The sequence below is a fragment of the Colossoma macropomum genome, unplaced genomic scaffold, assembly GCF_904425465.1.
Source record: "Colossoma macropomum unplaced genomic scaffold, Colossoma_macropomum, whole genome shotgun sequence".
NCBI classification, from domain to species: Eukaryota; Metazoa; Chordata; class Actinopteri; order Characiformes; family Serrasalmidae; genus Colossoma; species Colossoma macropomum.
Genome location: NW_023494809.1, coordinates 1,974,244 through 1,993,662, shown reverse-complemented (window position 1 = coordinate 1,993,662; position 19,419 = coordinate 1,974,244). Strand labels below are relative to the sequence as shown.

General features: G+C 43.3%; 1 protein-coding gene across 1 annotated transcript in view; it reads left to right on the top strand.

Annotated features, from left to right (window-relative positions):
- The window catches only part of LOC118799148 (G patch domain-containing protein 8), a 202,651-nt gene extending 183,979 nt beyond the window's left edge, over window positions 1–18,672 (top strand). Inside the window, exons 3-4 of the mRNA XM_036558867.1 lie at window positions 14,780–14,910; window positions 15,141–18,672. Coding sequence (XP_036414760.1) covers window positions 14,780–14,910; window positions 15,141–18,603 — 3,594 coding nt within the window. The 3' untranslated portion in view covers window positions 18,604–18,672. The remainder of the gene's footprint in view (window positions 1–14,779; window positions 14,911–15,140) is intronic.
- Window positions 18,673–19,419: the final 747 nt, after the last annotated feature.

The following is a 19,419-nucleotide window of genomic DNA, read 5'->3' as shown; positions in this document are numbered from 1 at the left end:
TTTTCTTGAATGCACTTCGTGGTTAGAGCAACCAGGGTCAGCTTTAACCCAAACGTTAACATTTTAATGCTAAGTGCATCCAAAAACCCAGATTTGAATGACTGAGGCGATGCAGTACATTTCCAGACTGACCGCACCGCTAAAAGGTGCACATCATGTACGGCTAAAGCAATTAAACCTGGCAGTGTTGAGTGGCGTTGATGACTGCGAAGACGACAGCTGTCTCCACGACCCCGACGGGGCGGAACTGATGAACCGCGCACACACCTTTCCTGAACCGCATTAGTTAGCTAGACAGGAACTCGGCCCAATGTGCCCATGTTTCTGGTGAGGCGCCTATCTGGGCGACACCTCCTAGCCAGAGATGTTTCAGTCGATTAGGGCCGCAGCCTGTCTGCGTCGCAGCCCTAATGTGTTAGACAAATCTGCTAATCCCAGCTGAAAGGCCGAGGTCATGGTCAGTTTCAACTGTCGGACGAGATTTCACACTGACGTGGCCGCTTGTGTTGCTACAGTCGTGGGTGGAACCTTATGCCGAGTGTTGATTGCTCGCAGCGTGCAGCTGCCGGAGAGAACACTTTCTGGAGTGCACTCTCGGAAGAAGTGCACTGAAAAGAAGAAATCAATCTGAAATTGATTCAAACTGTACTATGGAAATGGAGCCGCTGCCATGATTGCAGCAGTTTAATTTAATTGCTTAATTATATCAGTATCCCGTCGTTATATTAAAACCGCTTGATTCTGAGGGTAGAAACTGCGCACTTAGAAACTTTGTAACTATGTACCTTGATAGCTGAACTTAATCCTTTAAACTTCAGGCTTTTTACTTGGAGACCAAGCTTGAAAAGCCCATATCCCACATTTGTCTTGTGTTTCATTTTTTCATTGATTATTCATTTTTACATTTACAGTTTTCAGCCACTATTCTATACAGTTCAACATGCTGTCGTACACTGGTGTATGTAAATGATCTCAGTTCTCATTGGCTGCCATGTACTGTGCATCATTCAAAAAAGCAGTCTGGGCCAAAACACTCCTTATAATGTAAGGTAGAGTAGGATAAACTGCTATAGACTGAATAGATATATATATATATACGCCGATCAGGCATAACATTATGACCACCTCCTTGTTTCTACACTCATTGTCCATTTCATACTTTGTTAGCCCTCTTTTACCCTGTTCTTCAGTAGTCAGGACCTCCATGGACCCTCACAGAGCAGGTACTATTTGGGTGGTGGATCATTCTCAGCACTGCAGTAACACTGATGAGCTATTGTCTCTGACTTTACATCTACAAGGTGGACTGATGAGGTAGGAGTGTCTAATAGAGTGGACAGTGAGTGGACACAGTGTTTAAAAACTCCAGCAGTAGTGCTGTGTCTGATCCACTTGTACCAGCACAACACACACTAACACACCACCACCACGTCAGTGTTACTGCAGTGCTGAGAATGATCCACCACCCAAATAGTACCTGCTCTGTGAGGGTCCATGGGGGTCCTGACCACTGAAGAACAGGGTAAAAGTGGGGCTAACAAAGTATGCAGAGAAACAGGCGTACAGGAACACTTTGATAAACCACTGTCAATAAACACTGTTAGTTGCTGCTTCCACAAAAGTAAAGACTCCACAATGCACATATATGTCCCGAAACGCTGACAACTTCTCTGGGTTCGAGATCGTCTGAAATGGCCTGGGGCTCATCATGAATCATAGCCATTGCTTCTCCTGCTTTTCCCCTTTTGTACCAATGGTCAGACCTTATTCTCTGATCATATTGCACTTGTGTTATTGTTTGCTCTCCGGTTGTCGACCAGAGGAGGATGGGTTACCCTTTTGGGTTTTGCTCTTAGAGAGTTTTTCCCTGCCACTGTTGCCTTTGGCTTGCTCATGGGGGGCTTGGACCTGGATTTTTCCGCAAAGCTGCTTTGTGACAACATCTGTTGACTTGACTTGCACGGTGGAAAGGTGTATTGTGGTCTGACAAGTCCACAATACCCTATATGGAACACAATATGGAAATAATGGAGGTCATGCTCTCTTAGCCAGAGTAGTATACAACAATCCAGACGTTTACCAATGTAAAGTTCAAAAGCCAGGGTGTGTCGTGGGATGGGGGTGTATTAGTGCCCAGACCATGGGCAGCTTGCACATCTGTGAAAGCACTATTAATGCTTACACATATATATAAATCTTTTTCAGGGCTGTCTATGCTTATTTCAACATGTCAATGCCAAGAAACGTTTTGCACATGTTATAACAGCATGGCTGCGTTATCAGAGAAAGTGGTGCTAGACTGGCCTGCCTGTCTCCTATTGAAAACGTGTGGCACATTATGAAGTGTAAAATATGGTAACAAAGGCCTCGTACGGTTTCACAGCTAAAGACTTGTAAAACTGAAGGATGCCAAAAAAATCTACTTTTAAACTGTGTCATTTTGTGTCTTCAGTCCCCAAATGATTATTACGTGCTGTTAAAAGAAAAGGTGATGTAACACAGTGGTAAACATGCTCCTTGCCAGCTTTTTTTGGAGCGTGTTGCAGACATCATATTTGGAACGAGCGTATATTTCTTTAAAAATAAATAAATAAATAAATAAATAAAGTAAACTATCCAATATTGTGTTTTTGGACACTTTTCAATGTAATTCAGGTCAAACAGAATTTTCTAATCACTGCTTTCTGTTTTCAGTAGGATTTCATATACTATCCCACCACTATGTAACTACTATGTCACTACTATGTAACTGCTATGTAACTACTTTGAAACTCATAAGTAGGGTAGTTTCAACAATGAGGAATTGAAGTGTGGGCCCACAAATGGATTGCTGGAGTCTAAGCCTGTGTGCATGAGTATGTGAGTAAGTGAGGGTGTGAAACACTAAGCCAGTGATTACAGCTGTATTCATTATGTTTGGGTTATGTTTGATTAACTCTGATTATTCATCTCTATTAGACAATAATTTCATGAAGGCTAATGTAATCTATTTATGCTGTGTATAAGTGGAATAGCATCTGTGGTCCATATTCATTTTCCCTTGAATTGTATTATCATTGGGGGTTTTATTACTGTAATAAAAGCCTTTGAGACCTGTCATCTCATGGCTGAGAAAGGTAGATAAATTAGACAGCACAGCACAAATGTGTAAGACATAATGACAAAACAATACAGTTAAAGGGCCCAGGTCATAGAAATCTGACCTTTCCTCAATTATTTTGATATAGTATGTAAACACTGTTGAAGTTTCATTTGCGTCCTCGTCCATATATGAAACTAACCGCAAACAAAGCTTATTTTGAATCCCCTGTTTCTTAAACACTCCTTATCACTTCAGTGTGAGTGGGCAGGGCTAAACTGCTGTAGGCTGATTGGTAGATAAATTTAAATGGTGTTTTTTGTCAAATCACAAAAAAGAACGAATCCAAAACAGGCCAATAAACAGTAACTACGCATTAAAACACGCAGATGTGTGTTCCATGTAGAGGATGTGTAGTTATATAAAAATGGATAGTTTGGGTCCGAAATCTGATTGGCTGAGCCACGTTTGAAGCCGTTGTAAAATCCACAATATGCACTCAGCTATGACCGCCCTCACACAACTGAACTGTGTATCACTGCACCACAGCACTGAGACATCCTTGTGCTGTCAATGGAAGAGTCTTTGACTCTCATGCTGCTCACATGGACCACCGAGTGTACTGAGGAAGTAAGAACCCATTTTTAGTTTAAACTGAGGGGCTGACACCTTATGTTCTTAACTAGAACCAGGCTGGTCAGCTAGCTAACAGGCTAAAAGAGCCAACAGCCTAAACGACTCCATCATTAATATCACAGGCTTAAATTAAAGTACTTATGGTATGATTAACAGTAAAACAGCATGTCACTTTAATGTCTTACATGCTTCAAATTTCTGTGTTTTAGTCAGAAGTCGCAACAAACCCAAACGGCTCCGTATTCCCTAAATAGTGCGCTAGCTATGAAAGTTCTAGCCTCTACAGCCAAATAGTGATCATTTATCGAGTGTGGATGAGTCCCAAATTACTATTTCTTAGCTGTATTTTGCACTGTTGGGTTTCAGGAGGCAGTATTTAAACTCCTATGTAGTGCACTATGTAGGGAGCAGGGAGCCATTTGAGATTCAGCCCCAGCACAAGAAGAGGGCGCCACTGGATTTGTGCTAAATAAGACTTACAGGGAGGAGAGAACACCCTTCCCCATGATAAAATTGCAGTAACCCATGGCCTCTCGTGGCTTATTGCTTTAATATTCACTTAGGAAAGCAACAAAACATGTAATTTGACCATAACTATGGTCAGGCTTAAAAGCACAGTAACAACAACAGCCTGTTTAATCCTAAGAGGTGGTTGGTTATGTAAAACTGTTTGCACATAGACGTCAAAAGTTGACCTGAGATGCTTCAGTTGCCCTACAGCAAACTGCTACATGACTTTTCATAATGAAGCAGATGATTGTTCACGTTGTGTTCTCATTAAAACCCTCTCAGGCTTCGTCTTGGCTCCGCAGTCATCAATAGCCGGCCAGAGTAATAGGTCCGTCTCTCCAGGCTACCTCACATGGAGACAGGACTCGGATCGATTAGCCTGTTAGTGTTTGATCTTTAGCACAAAACAGCATTGATTAAAAGGACGGAGAGGGCGAAGGTCAATGAGGAGAGCAAGGCAACAGCAGCTTTGCTCATTAACCTCGCTCAGTGGCTGTCTTCGGTGCTTACCGCACCACAGCCATTTGGGCTGGACTCCTGCTTCACACATAATGGGACGGGCCGCAGACCCTAACGCCCTGAATCAATAATCACTTCCAGTGTAAAACCGCCAGTGATTTGCAGGCCCACCTCTTCTACAGAGAGGCGAGTGCATCTCGAGTGTTTCCAAATGTTTGTTAGAATGAGATATTGACATCGGTTTGACTCGGCCGATTGACGTGTGGGCAGGCCTGTCGCTATTTTGGTATAAACCCTTGTCTGCAATTATTTGAGCAGACCGCGACTGCTGTCCACCACCATTTCACAGTCAAAGGTTTATATAACAGATAGAACAGAATTAGATTTATTTTCATTGCTTGGGTTGAGGAAGAAAATAGCTGAATAGAAGGTGCAATGATGGTTAAGGCTTATTGTTAGGCACAAGGGAAACAATGCAAAATTATACTTATTAATAAGTTATAGTTACACCAGTGAGCCAAAACATAATGACCTAATAAGTGGTTGGTCTGCCAAAACAGCTCTGACCTGCTGAGGCATGGACTCTACAAGACCTCTGAAGGTGCCCTGTGGTATCCTTTCCTGTAAGAGGTGGAACCAACATGGATCGGACTTCCAGCACATGCTTAAGATGCTGGATCGGATTGAGATATGGGGAATTTGGAGGTCAGAGCAACACCTTGAACTCTTCATCACGTTAATCAAACCATTCGCAAACAATGTTATGCAGTGTGGCAGGGCTTTCGCCTCCCCATTGTACGTGCTTTCGACGGTGAAAGGGGTCAGCGCCCACACAGTCTGTGGCTGTCACAACACAAACACAACTGGATGAGCGACAAATCTGACCGGCTCCCTCTGCATTAAAGCCAGGTTAGGTCAGGAGTCACAACACAAATGATAAGAAGAGCCTTTTTGTCCTTTCAACAAAAATCAAACCAGCTTGGGAGCCGCAACGTTTAATGTCCAGTATGTGATGATGTCCTAGTTTAGGCTAAACATTATAAACGAAAACACAGACTTACTCTGCTCTGCTTTAAGCTTTAGCTCAGCTACAGCCGCTTTTCTTCCAACTCCGCCAGAAAACTTTCCCTCAAAAGTTGAATAGCTTTTTGTAAAATGTCTCTCAGCGTTCCGCTGTTTTTACGAGGCTGAAGTCGCTTCTCACTCGCCAGCTTCTTGCTGAACTTTCCCGTTCCACCTTAAATTTTGACTGAGACGCCGAATGTAAATGCGGCACCATTTAAGGTGGAACGGGAAAATTAGAAAGAGAAGCGACTTCATCTTTGCAACTTTTTAGTTAGTGTTTGAGTCTCTCGCTGCAGATTTAACGTACCAGGAAACCAACTGCGCTGCTTATGAATGCAAATAAGTCTATTCATCTCCAAATGTCCGTCTGTCTTTCTCTTTTCCTTTTTCGTTCGCTACTCGCTCGGCGAAACCTCATTGCTACGTGACCTGCAGTCTTTCGCGCCTCCCCCCCTCTATAACGAGACCAAAACTGAAGTTATAAAATCACTAAAGAATATATAACGTGCTGCGTGGTCATCCATCACCACTGGATCTTATGGCAGCAGCGTCTCATGTGCTCCAAACCAGAGCAGTGAATGAGAGCCTTCTAGTTCACTTGCCACATCACTTCCATTTGATTTATTAATGAAAGATATTGGACGTAAATGCATTATGGATCATTACAAATACTTTGTTTTAAAACTACCAAGTCCTCAGACAGTAGGAAAATAGAAATCATGTGTAGAAAAAAAAAATGTATCAAGACGCATCGATAATCATTTTATAATCATATCGCAGCCCTCTGAATCGTAATCGAATCGAATCGTGAGGTGCCTAAAGATTCCCACCCCTATTCAGCTGGATGTTCTGATAGTACGGTCTGAATACGGCAAGTCAGCTTTTAGTTACAGAGCTGCATCTGTATGGAATGACCTGCAAAAACATTTGAAATTGGATCAGTTTATTTCCCTGAGTGAATTTGACGATGATTGTTAAAGAGCTGTATCATTATGTTTGTTCTTGTTTTTAATTTGGTTTTGACCCTGATTTGATTCTGTTGGTTGTGGTCGTGTTGTTTCTTTGTTGATTGTTTTGTGTGTTGCCTTCTTGGCCAGGGCTCACTTGTAGAAGAGCTTTTTAAACTCAATGTGATTACCCTGGTTAAATAAAGGTAAAATAAATAACCACTGCACCATTCAAGTTATCCCAAGTACGTTTAATGATGTTAAGCTCTGGGCTCTGGTGGCCAGTCCATTGTTTTAAGACAGTGGTCTCCAGTCCTGGTCCTGAAAAGCTTCCTTCCTGCAAAGTTTAGTTTCAACCTGTATCCAATAAGCTGCCCCACCCCTTACTTTACTCTAATACAACTGATCCAGCCAGTCAAGAACTTGGGAAATGGTTGATTAGCTGGAGCAGGTGTGGAATATTGTGGTTGGAACTAGGCTCTGCAGGAAAGTAGCTCTCCAGTACCAGGGTAGGAGAACACTGTTCTAAGAACAGAAGCACAGCAACACCTTTATAATTTAATGACACATCCTTTCAGACCCACAGCGCTGAGTTGTCTTCTCACAGTGGAAGGATGGACAGAAACACCTGTGGGTGTTTTCAGATTTGAAGCAAGAATGGAGCTTGATTTTCTTCTCTCTCTCTCAAAGATGGTGATAATGGTAAAAGTTTTGGTGGTCTATCAGGTCAGAGTCCCATTTTTCTATATGGTTGTATTAAATACATTTTCAGCTTTAGTTTTAAAGAAGTTCTGTGTTTTCACTTACTTTCCTTTTCTGACTTTCACCTTCCTTATGCAAACGTATGTCTGATCTCCTCAGAAATATCTCCTGAAGGCTCCCGAGTGGCGCAATCGTCTAAGCGTTGGCCCTGTCATCAGGAGATTGCGAGTTCGATCCCTGGTGATGCTACAGCCATCCGTAGCCGGGAGTCTGAGAGAGCACAATTGGCCTCGCTCTCTCTGGGTGGGTGGGATGGCTGCCTTTCTCCCCCCATCACTCAGTGCGACGTAACAGATCTGACGTAACAGATCTGGCGGTTGGCGCTTTCCTCCGAGCGCGTTCAGCTGTCCAGTGACGTTGCGTGAGCGGCAGCTTGAAAAGAAGCGGTGGCTGGCTTCACAGGTCTCGGAGGAAGCCTGTGTTAGCCTTCACCCTCCTAGCGTTGATAGCGTCGTGTGTGATTGGGGGAGTCCTAACGGGTGGAATTGGAGACGACTAAATTGGGGAGAAAATCGGGTAAAAAATAAAAAAAAACAAAAAAAAAGAAATATCTCCTGAAAAATGAACAACTGGAAACTTCAAATGAAGGGTGATCTCTGACTTTTGCACAGTACTGTAGTTATATTAATTTATAGTTTAAGATTAGAGAAGTCTGGAGCCATCGGAATGTCTTGTTTACCCAGTTTTTTCCTGCATGTTAGTCCTAGCCAATTTACACCCACTAGCTAGGTCTCCTCTTTCATACAATGCTGCCAAGCAGGGAGGGTGAAGGCTGACATGTGCTTCTTCTTAGACATGTGAAGCCAGCCAGCACATCTTCTTGAATTGGACAGATCAACACGCTTTGAGGAGAACACTAACTGCCAATTCTGTTATGTCAGCTAACAGATGCCCACATTGGCTAGTATCACACTGAATGATGGGGGAAAACAGGGCCTTCCTACCCCTTTCAGAGAGAGCGAGACTAATTATGTTCTCTTGGACCCCCAAGTAGATTGCTGTGGCATTGCTGGAGATCGAGGTCACCATCTCTTAATGATGGGCCAAAGCTTAGATTGTTGCATCGCTCAGGAACCGCCTACTGGCCAGGAACAGTTCAGCATAAAAATCAGCCAAGACACGTCTGGCTACCAAAGTCTGCTGTATTGTTGTGGGGCTAACAGGCTAATGTAGCTTACAAGTACTGCAATTGATGCCTAACTAACCAATTAGCATTTTTCAAACTACATCAAGTTCTTAAGGAATCTTAAACAAGGTCTCTGATACTGTTATTAAGATTTACTCAAAAGGGGCCCCGAATATTCTGTAATAACTCTCGCTAAGACGAATGAATCTGAACAAAACAAAGTGCAATGTGCTCCACAGTATATGGAGCTTTGAACACGCCAGGATGCCCCTGTGTCAGAGCGATGAGGTGGGCAAGGAGCATGGCAGAAATTGAGTCCTTCTTTGGCAAAAGGGTCATTTCTAAGGGGCTTTGGCCACCACGGTCGCCGTATCTGACACCACCAGACTTCTTCCTTTGGGGTGCTCAAAGGAAAAGTCTGCTGGAAAAAGCCTCGCGCTGTGGAAGATTTGAAGGAAAACATCCAACGTGAAATCGCTGCTACCCCCCCGATATGCTTGCAGATACATTCAGGAACATGGAGCGCCATGTCGAAATGTGTCTGGCAGAAAACAGAGATCACTTCCAGCATCGCATGTGATGCCATCGATTACACATACGTCAAGTTAAGTAGTGTATTTTTTTGTTCAGGTTGCTTCATCCTAACGGGAGTTACAGCAGAATATTTGGGGCCTCTTTCAAGTAAATCTTCCTGGACAAAATCGCGAAGTGTTAGTTCGACGTAGATTCAGTGCCACTGCATTAGCGCTGTTTAGACATCTTCTGAAACTTTTAATCAACGACCGAAACTGTTGCCAACTTCACAACACAAACCACATGAAATGAAAGATCCTAAAACGAATTTCATGTTTGTCCCTTTTCTGTTTGCCAGACCAACACAGCAAGAAAGACGTAGCCCAAGCCTAATAGCATCTTCGAGTTTTCAAAACATAAAATTTTCTGCTTCAAACGAAGCGCTCTTTTGTTCTCCAGCGTCTGTTAATTATTCACGAGGCAGCTGCTTCGCTGACATTTGAAACAATCTTTCAAGGACAAAATCTAAAGCGTCATGAATATGAAAGTGTTCAAAGCTAATTACGAACGCTGCTTTATATGTGCTCATCAACATTAGCAGTGAATGGACTGATGATGCGTCTTATCAATCACCAGCGAGAAAATTAGAATTTGGCTTTAGATCATAAATGCCTCATTCTGCCAAAACACTGTAATATTTCTGGGCAACAAAGACTGCAAACTGCAGAAGCAGAGACTGATGACGGAACTGTTTTGGCTTGTAGCAAACATCATGGTTCACATTCCTGGAGAGAATGACAGTTTAGGGGGGTCCAAAATTCACTGGGCGTGAGCTCAGCTCGACCGTCATAATTAGGGCTGTCAGACTTATTTGATGAAACTTGATTACTCGATTAAATAATAAAATACTTTAAAAAGAAAACGTTAAAAATGAACCGAATCAACCATGATTAGTTAATTAGGTAATTTAGGTGATGATAATGCAAACTTTATATATACAGGTATTATAGGAAGAAACAGAGCCTAACAAATACATTTCTCTGTACTTTTTTTATATAATGCCATATTCATAAAACACACCACCAGATTTAACATGACGTTAAGAGCAAACAATGTTGTGGTAACATTTGTCCTCATTCAAAAACAAGGATCACAGGCCTGTTTTACTATTTACATGATATGTGATGCCACATTAAAGTGTTTTTATCACAGTTAATAACCCCTTAAATGGTCAGGGCCCACCGGCAGGCCTGAGGTTTTATTACAGAATTCTATAACCTAAGAATCGCTCAGCCAGCTTGAATTGAAGTCCCTGTAGTTCCTGAATAATTAGCCTTAGTATGTACTAAGGCTGGGATTTTAAGCAGGTTAGAGTTGTTGTTGCATGATACAAAACAGTAATAAAACATTACTGCATGAAGAATAAAAGGGATTTATTAACATGGCACATTAAAATGGTCGCTAAAGCACAGTAAGCAGCTCCCCTACTTTTCATATTGATGATAGGGGTTCGATTCCCCGCTCAGGCAGGCACACTATGCTATATGCCTGGGGTGCACAACTCCAGTCCCCACAGTTAGCTAGTTCCCTCATTCAAACACATCCACTGGACAATAAAAAGTTGCAAAGATTTTTTTTTTAAAGAAAAAGAGAATGAAGCAAGAAGCAATTTTGCTGCAGTAACTCTGATTCCGAGTTGTTGTATGGCACCCAAACAAAACGACATGTTGTATTAACATGTATTACCTCATTATATACCGATGTTGATTGGCTTTTATTGAGAATACATGTAATAACAATGTACCATTAAGAAGAGACTGACACACTAATCACCACTAGACTGACTTTATGAATAAGACTTTATTAACATTACCACACATTTGACATAGAATAGTGTGGTTACCACCGGGTTTTGAGGTTGTAGTCTTTTTTAAAGGCTTTCGTTTGGAATCTTTGGATGGCTTTGTTTCCACAAGACATGAGTCCATTTTTATTGTAGATTATAAGGAAAGAATATTGACCGCTTGTCCTAGTAGTTTGTGTAGTTGTAGTAAGTGCAGCACATCATTCCATTCCACACAAATTCAAAAACAAATCGGAAGAGTGGTAGAAGGTACAAAAAGCATTATTGTTGCCAGAAAATTCTCAGTACTCACCAGTAAAAATCTTTCTCGGAATTCGGCTTCATGAGGGTGAGTAAAGCATGCTGGCCTTTCTGCACAAATATCCTTTTCCCGTGGACGCTTGGACTGCTTTATCGTGGGAGAAAGTATTCACTGACATATTCACTGAGTGTTGTTCCACCGTCTTCTTGTTGTCCTTGTGTTGTTTGAACAGACAGCCTGCATGTGAATATACATGTTCTGTTTGTGTTTGTTGGTGAGAGTGTTTGTGTGACCCTTTGAGCAGATGGCGAGAACCAGTAAGACCCAGAGCATTGCATGTTCATGTGTACATAGTTGTGCCAAATATAAGGCTTCCTAAACAGCTCTTGGTTTGGATATCTTGGCTTGGTTACGGGTAATTTGTAAATGATGATGTACTGGAACGCTGAGTAGTGATGGATCCAGCCATAAAAAGGTGCATGAGGCATACAAATCAGTGCGAGCTTTCCCATTAACGTTGGAGCTTACAACTAACGTGTGTGTTAACGAGGCTCCTGGGCATCGAACGATCTCTCATACCGTTAATGAATCAATGTCATAAACCAGTGGTGTAGCTCAGTATTACTAAGCTCTTTTGAGGGAAGAACGATCACAGCAGTAGGGGGCGCATTTGCGAGTGATAAACAGCATCTGAGTTGCGTTTATGAATGTTTTTGTTACTGCGCACAACCAAAAAAAAGTTGAAAGTGCACATATGTGCAGCAGTAAGTGCAGCTTTTCCATATTTGGTTATATTTACAGAACTTGAAACTATTCGCAAAAGTCAGACCACCTTTCACGCATTTAATTTGTAGTCAAAATGACCTTTAAGTATAAGTTACTCATTTCAGGAGATATTTCTGAGCAAATTACGTATAAAGAAGTCACTTGCATAAGGAAGTGGAAATGCAAAAGGGAAAATAAGTAGAAAAAAATGTTCAAAAAATTATTAAAAGATATATAGAAACTGTTGTTTTGATGTTTGCCTGAGAGGTTTGCGATCATGTCCACCGAGATAGTGGCCAAGAGTGGCTTTCCAGCTGTGGCTCAGAGGCTTATTGGACTGGCTATTTGGGTAACACTACATCTCAGCTATTATGTTGCAGTGTGAGACATTCCCCCACTGCTAAGGACTCTTTCTGGGCAGCTAAGTGACTCTATACTGAAATTCCCTCCGCTAGCTGTGGGAACCGTGGAGGAACTTCTAGGACTGGACTTTGGATGTAAGAAAATATCCCTTCAGATTTCTTTGAAAAACTGAAAAGAAGGGAAGCTGTAAATTATATACCTTATTTAGAAAAGGTGGGAACAAGTCACTAAGTTGCAAGCAACAAGTAAGTCTCAAGTCTTGACAATCAAGTCCCAAGTCAAGATAGTCAAGTCTCGATTCAAGTTCCAACTCAGTGAAGGTGAGTCTCAGGTCGAGTCCCAAGTCAATAGTCCAAATCTTCGAGTCCTAAACAAGTCAGTACACATTCTTCACTAATTTAAAGCCAGAGCGCTGAATAAAGGTAACAGTAATACAGCCTTTTAACGACAGCATGTTAGCAGTGTGTGGCTGTAAATTAATTTTTTATTTTATTTTAAATAATTTTTATTTATATTTTATTAATTTCCTTCCAACAAAATCCATGGTAAACAGATAAACACACTCTTAAAAAGGATGGTGCTTCAAGGGTTTGAAAATAGTTCCAAAAACACTCGAAGAATCCTTTGCATGGTTAAAGTGCTCTTTGCATCATGAAAAGCTTCTTAAGAATGTGTTGTTTTTGAAAAGGGTTCTAAAGAGCATCCAAAGGGTTCTTCTATTGTTATGATGTCAAGTAACAATAGGTGAGCCCTTTTGGGTGCTCTATAGAACCCTTTTCAAAAAAGTTCTATACAGAACTATCTACAGAACGTTCTCCATTAATCTGAAGAACCATTTCATGATGCAAAGAACCCTTTAATAATGCAAAGTGCTCTTTGAATGTTCATGGTTCTTTTTATTTTCTTTACCAAAGAACCTTTGAGGAACTATCCTTTTTAGGATTGTGTGACAGACATACTGTGTACGCAAAGAGTTGTGGACTACACATGAAAAGAATTAGTACTATTGAACTTAATTTAAAAAAAAAGTTTTATATTTGAAGGTAATTTTTGATGATTTTGGGAACTCTGGACACACAGGATTAAAACTAGCTCAGCCAACTAAAAACATTGGCGTTTAAAAAGGCGTACGAGTCGAAGTCCGAGTCGATGGTGTTGGGTCAAAGTCAAGTTGAGTCTAAAGTCATCAAATTTGTGAGTCCAATCATACGACTCGAGTCCACCCCTCTGTTATTTAGCTGTTGAGGCTTCTGTGAAATATTTTGATTTTTGCTATCATTCTGTAATGCTTGCACACCTGTTGACAGGTGGTCTAAAAGAGCACATTTGTGGGGGGAGCATGGAGAGTTCCATGCCTTTTAATTGGCATAGAACCTACATAACGGGGAGGTTCTTTAAACTTTAAAACAGCTCTGAAAGGTTCTTAAGAAAACCAAAAGTGGCTCTTCTGTGGCACAGCTCCACAGAAGCCTTTTTGGCACCTTTATTTTTAAGAGTTTACGCTTTCTTCCAACTGAGACTCCCTAACTCCCTTGAAGCTCGCATCATTAGTGTTTTCTTCCCTCTGCGGGGAGCTGGGCTCTCGCCAGTGTGCCATCGCGGACTGTCAGCATTCACCATGATGCAGCAGAACGGCACCGTTCTCCTCACGGCACTCTTCTCACACCTCCTCAAATTGCTCCATGTGTGTGTATGTGTGTGGGAAGATTGTGTAGGTGGGTGTAATGACAAGCAGAGAAACAAAAGTGCTTGAAGTTTGCAGCGCACGCCGAAAGCAGCGCCGGCAACTCTTTGACTGGTGTCAATTAAGGCCAATAGTATATTCCACCCCTGCTTTTATGTAGAACTGTGTTTTATTGCAGGAAAGAGTAAAACAGCTGCGGATTTGTAGAAAGAGAGGAATATAGTGGCCCTGAAGTCAAATCAAACAGTCGAATCTCTTTTATATCCTTGCTGCGTGGAGTCAAAAGTATCTGGCGGTGTTCATAACACCTCCCCTTCACGTCTGTTGAACAAATGCAGATGCCACTGACGTTTTTATTGTTTTATGATTGCGTTTAGGCTTTGTTGATATCCTGTTTATTTTGTTTTGATTCATTTTCTCCCTCTCCTCCGGGAGGAGGCAGCCGATAAACAGACAGACATCCATCCGTGTGTTTTGTGAGTCTTCAAAGCAGCTCCTCCGTACAGGGAATTACCCTGTATATATGTTCCATAATGACAGCGACAGTGGGAGACATTGAAATTGTGGATGGAATGTGTAGCCGGCTGGTTAGGATGTTGATTTTTTTTTTCTGTTTTAAATAAATCAACATTGTAGACAATGTGCTCCCTGGCCCTTGAGGACTTTGTCTGTTTCATGCATTGATTAAAATATCTATTGTCTTCACCATCCAAGCAAAATCAGACTCACAGCTGTAATTAGTGCCTCTTGTGTCTGTCTCGGCAGAGGCTGAAGGAGCTGAAACAGAGAGAGTTTGCACGCAACGTCTCGTCTAAGAGCTGGAAGGATGAGAGGAAGCAGGAGAGAGCAATCAAACGACTCCATCAACTCGCCCTGCTCAAGCAGCAGAGGGACAGGTGAGGCACACCACATTCATTATGTACTCTGGTCTTCAAAGCACTTCAAAAGCAAGGCTTCCCACAACACGTTACACAACTGGATATACGCTCTTCACCTTACATGATAGCATTTTAATAGCAGTACTTTTCTATAAGGTCACAGACAGGTGACTTACCTCTTGCATATATGCATACCTGTATAGCAAATTCTCAAAGTAACTGCTTTATAAAATGTTATGTTTCGACAGCGAAAGGGGAAAGAGTTCAAAGTTAAGAGCCCCAGCCAGAGACTCTCGTCAAGAGAAAATCAGACTGAATGGCAGTGACAAACCCAGCTCCAGGCAAATTTCATCTCATCAAGGCCAAACTGAGACACCATCCTCTCCAGACCTAACCTCCAGGGGTTCTTCCTCCGTTCCTGTGTCCACCAATCAGTGCTCTCTCCAGGTTCAGCGTTCCTCACCAGTCCCTCAGGTCCCAAAAGAACACCGGCGCCCTAAGGCTGGGGTCTCATTCTGTTTCTCCAGGCGAGCTCAGTTGAAGCTGGACTCCTGTGCATCAGTGTTCAATGATGGGCTGGATGAGGCTAGTGAACTGAAGGAGCTCCAGCGACAGCGGCAGAGACTGGCCCTACAAGCCCTTTGGTCCCGATCTCCCTCACCCACACTGGAACCAGAAGCCCTAGACAACAATCCTTTACATAGGGGGCACCAGCCAGATCAGGATGACAGCCTAGAGATCAGAGTGAACTACTGTACAACAGAGCCAGAGAGGCAAGGCTGTCCTGACACACATCATTCAGAAGCTGAGAAGCAGCCAGCTGGTCCAGAAGACAGAGCAGATGATCAGGGCCAGGGACAGAGACAAGAGGAGGCTAAAGAGGAATGGGTATTGCTGGAGAGAAGCAGCCCAAGGAGCCCCAGCCCTACTGCTCACACACAGAGGGACATGACTTCTGACCATCTCCACGTATACAAGGTCTCACATCAAGACTTACAAAAAGGCATAAAACAGGACACAGTGAATGTCAAAAACTGTCTGTCAGACACAAAGATAGCTGAGGATGGCTTGAGGAGTAAAAATCTTCCTTTCGTAAACGTTCTCGGTAAAGATGGGACTACACTAAAATGGCCTTGTGAGCTCGTGCAGTACACCTCAGACGAACCCCGTGTATCATACAGCTGCAACCCACACTGCTTGAATTTCAAATGCGCAGAAGGCAAAGAGAAAAGCACAGAGGCAGGGGAGACAGATGTCTGCGCTGTCTCCGGCCTCCCAGCCCAGCCCGACCAAGCAGAGGAGCAGGCCTGGGATGTTCTGGAAGATAAATTAGGCATTTTAAAACCAAAGAGACCCAAAAACAGGCGGTGGATGAGAGCTCGTAGGCGTAAATTAGATGCTGTCAGGAGGCACCGGGTGGGCTGTGCGTTCCGCTCCCAGACGCTTGCCAGAGGACACTTTGAATTCAAAGGCACCTCGGCAGACGCGGCATGCAGCGAGCGAGGATGTGGCAAGAAGGGGCGCAAGCTTGGGAAGAGGAGGAGATCAGTGAGGGATGAAGTTTCGAATGAAAGTGACACTCCAGAACTAAGCTTGAAAAGCATCGTCATCAACTCCCTTTCCGCCCCAGCAAGGCAAAGACGAAAGCGGCGGAGGTTGCCGTCTGCTCTTCGCTCTGTGAGACGCAGGACTGTTCCACCCACTACTGTTCAGTGCACAGTGGGGGATGAGGATAATTACCAGTGGTGTCGTAACATCTGCGAGGCTAAACGGGACGCTAGCATGACCCCCTACAGTGAGAAGTCCAGCTCGTGGGGCATCCTGTCAGACTTGAGCTCTGATGGAGAATGGCCTGCTTGCCAGTGGGGGAGATGCTCTGCTTCTCCTGGGTCAGCTTCCTCTTATTCCTGGAGGAGAGGACATAGCCAACCCTGGTCTTACATCAGAAAATCCAGTTACAGTTTCCCTTGCTACGGTTACAGGCAAAATTCAGACAGCCCAGGTAGAGATACCGAATACAGAGAGGACTACTGGGATTACAGAGACTCAGAAATCTGCAGGGAGAGGAATTACTTGGGGGTTTGTGACAGACCCTGTATTACTGAGCGGAGATACGGTATCAGAAAGCATAAGAGAGCTCTAGAGGAGAACAGACATAGATTTAGAAATAACCGAAAGCCAGCCACAAAGAGAATATGCTTCTACAGAGTCTATGACAGTCCAGAACACCAGGATACAGAAAGAGATTGGTGGTGTGAGAGGCCCAGCCCTGACAATAAGAGGCGTCGAGAGAGAGACAAGTTCTGGTTAAGCCCAGAGATCAGTCACAGCAGGCGGTATGAGCGGTCCAGCCCTGGGTCCAGACATAGCCCAGCTTCCTCTAGTACCACTAGCATTTCAGAGCTCAGTGGAGATTGCAGCTCTCACATTAAGCCATCCTATTCTGAAAATAGCCAAGATCATCACAGCAATTTAACATGGCCAACAGATAGATCTACCAGGACCAAAACTTCCCATTCTCCACCAAGAGAGAAGAGTTACTCACCATCACCCATATCCATTGCAAGACCAGAGACAGGGCAAACAGATACTCGACCAGTTATTTCCGGTTCCAATCCAAGTGCAAAGCCAGAACCTGTTACTCCCAACTCCACCGATTTTACAAAGCAGAGCGCATCACCTGATAAAAAACTCACAAGCAACAAAACACGTACTCTTTCACTCCCATTGATTGGTAAACTCCCCTCTATAAAAAGAGGAATAAAACAAACAGGAATTCTCAAAGAGAAAAGTAGCAGTCGCAATAACCAAGTCCAGATATCCGTGAACGGTCTATTAAAACCTGAAAGCCAAGTATTATCTGTAAATGGACATAGCACAGCTAGCACCACACGGACAGAAAGGCATAATTCATTAAACTTATTCCAAACTTGTCCACTTATCACTGATGAGAGAACAGCAGAACCTTGTGCAACCTCAGAAAACACACACAACTCCTTGTCTCACGAACACCTTATGAATACCATGGAGGAAACATCAGAGACTTCAGAAAATCAGCTACCAAGGTGCCCAACTCCTCCCTTAACAGAACAGCCAATAATATTTACAGAGGAGGAGATTGACAAATATAGGCTTCTCCAACTTCAGGCCCAGCAGCACATGCAGCAGCAGCATCTCCAAGAGCAGCAGGATATGCCAAGACAACAAACCCCTGTGGATGTGCCTCCAATGAACCTTATACCTATACCTGCTCCAGAACCTTCAAATCAGTCTATACCTGCTCCTTGTCTCCCATATGCCATACTCCAGCATGGAGCACTCTCAGCCTTTTCCTCTGCCATCTCCTCTCCTTCATCCTCTTTTGCATCCCACCATTCCCCCACTGCACACTCTACTCTCCATCCCCCTCTGTCACAGCCACACTTCACTCCTTTTCCATTCCCCGGTGCATTCTTTCCAGGTCCTCCTGCAGCACTGCTGGCGGGCCGTCCCCTCCGCCTGATCCCAGCGGCGTCCCTCCACCAGCACCCTCATCCTCCTGGCCTGGCCCTTCACCCCCTGCCCCACACCCACTTGATCCCCACTGTACTTGCTCCGACCCCTGCGGCTGCTGCTGCTATGGCAGCTGCTAGTACGCTGCAAATCCACCCCCTACTACACCCTCTGTTCCACAGCCAGGACCTTCAGAACCACCCTGGTCCTGCCAGCTAGTCTTGGTGATGATAAGAGGAAGGAAGAAGACAAATGGATGTAGAGTGAAATATTCCTGAAAATAAGAGAGATATTCTTACACTGGTACTCATGGCCCTCTCTAACCATGGTATGACAGTCTTGCCATCATTCTCAGACTCAGCCAAAGGTTTTGGTGTTTTTTTTTTTGTTTGTTTTGTTCGTCTGTTTGTTTGTCTGCTGTATCTGTGAACGGCAGTGCAGGTGTACGTACTGGCCTGCCTTGACACCCCATTCTTCGCGTCAGAAGCTTGATTCATTTGAGCAGATGGGTAAATGTTTTTTACCCTGCTTAATCTGAGCTGTAACCTATGGTTAGATGGCAATTTGATTGAAGTCCCTTCAATTAGTACACAGCACACAGCATTTGCATATCATAAGGGATATGCTAATCGGAGGGTTATTTTCATCCAGGTCTGAGAGCCAGAGGAGACATCAGACAGCCAAAACAAATTCATGGAGTTGACTGTAGATTTGTTTCAGGAAATATAGTTCTGCATCAAAACGATCAGCTTTTCATGTATGAAAATGGAAACGAAGGGTAGATACTAAAGCGCAGCATGCAAACGATTTGTCGTGTCTTGCGAATCAAACATATTGTTTCTCTCTCTGTCGTTCAGTCCAGTGAAGTGAGGTGCAATGCTGACTCGATAGGCTGCAGTACGGAGTTGCAATAATGTTTTCAATCTATTTAAAGGTCTAAAACCTTCAACTGTATTTATGTACTGTACCTTTTTAATGTAAATACAATGATTTAACAAAAGGAGGTGCATACAACCTGAACTCGGCTGAATTATG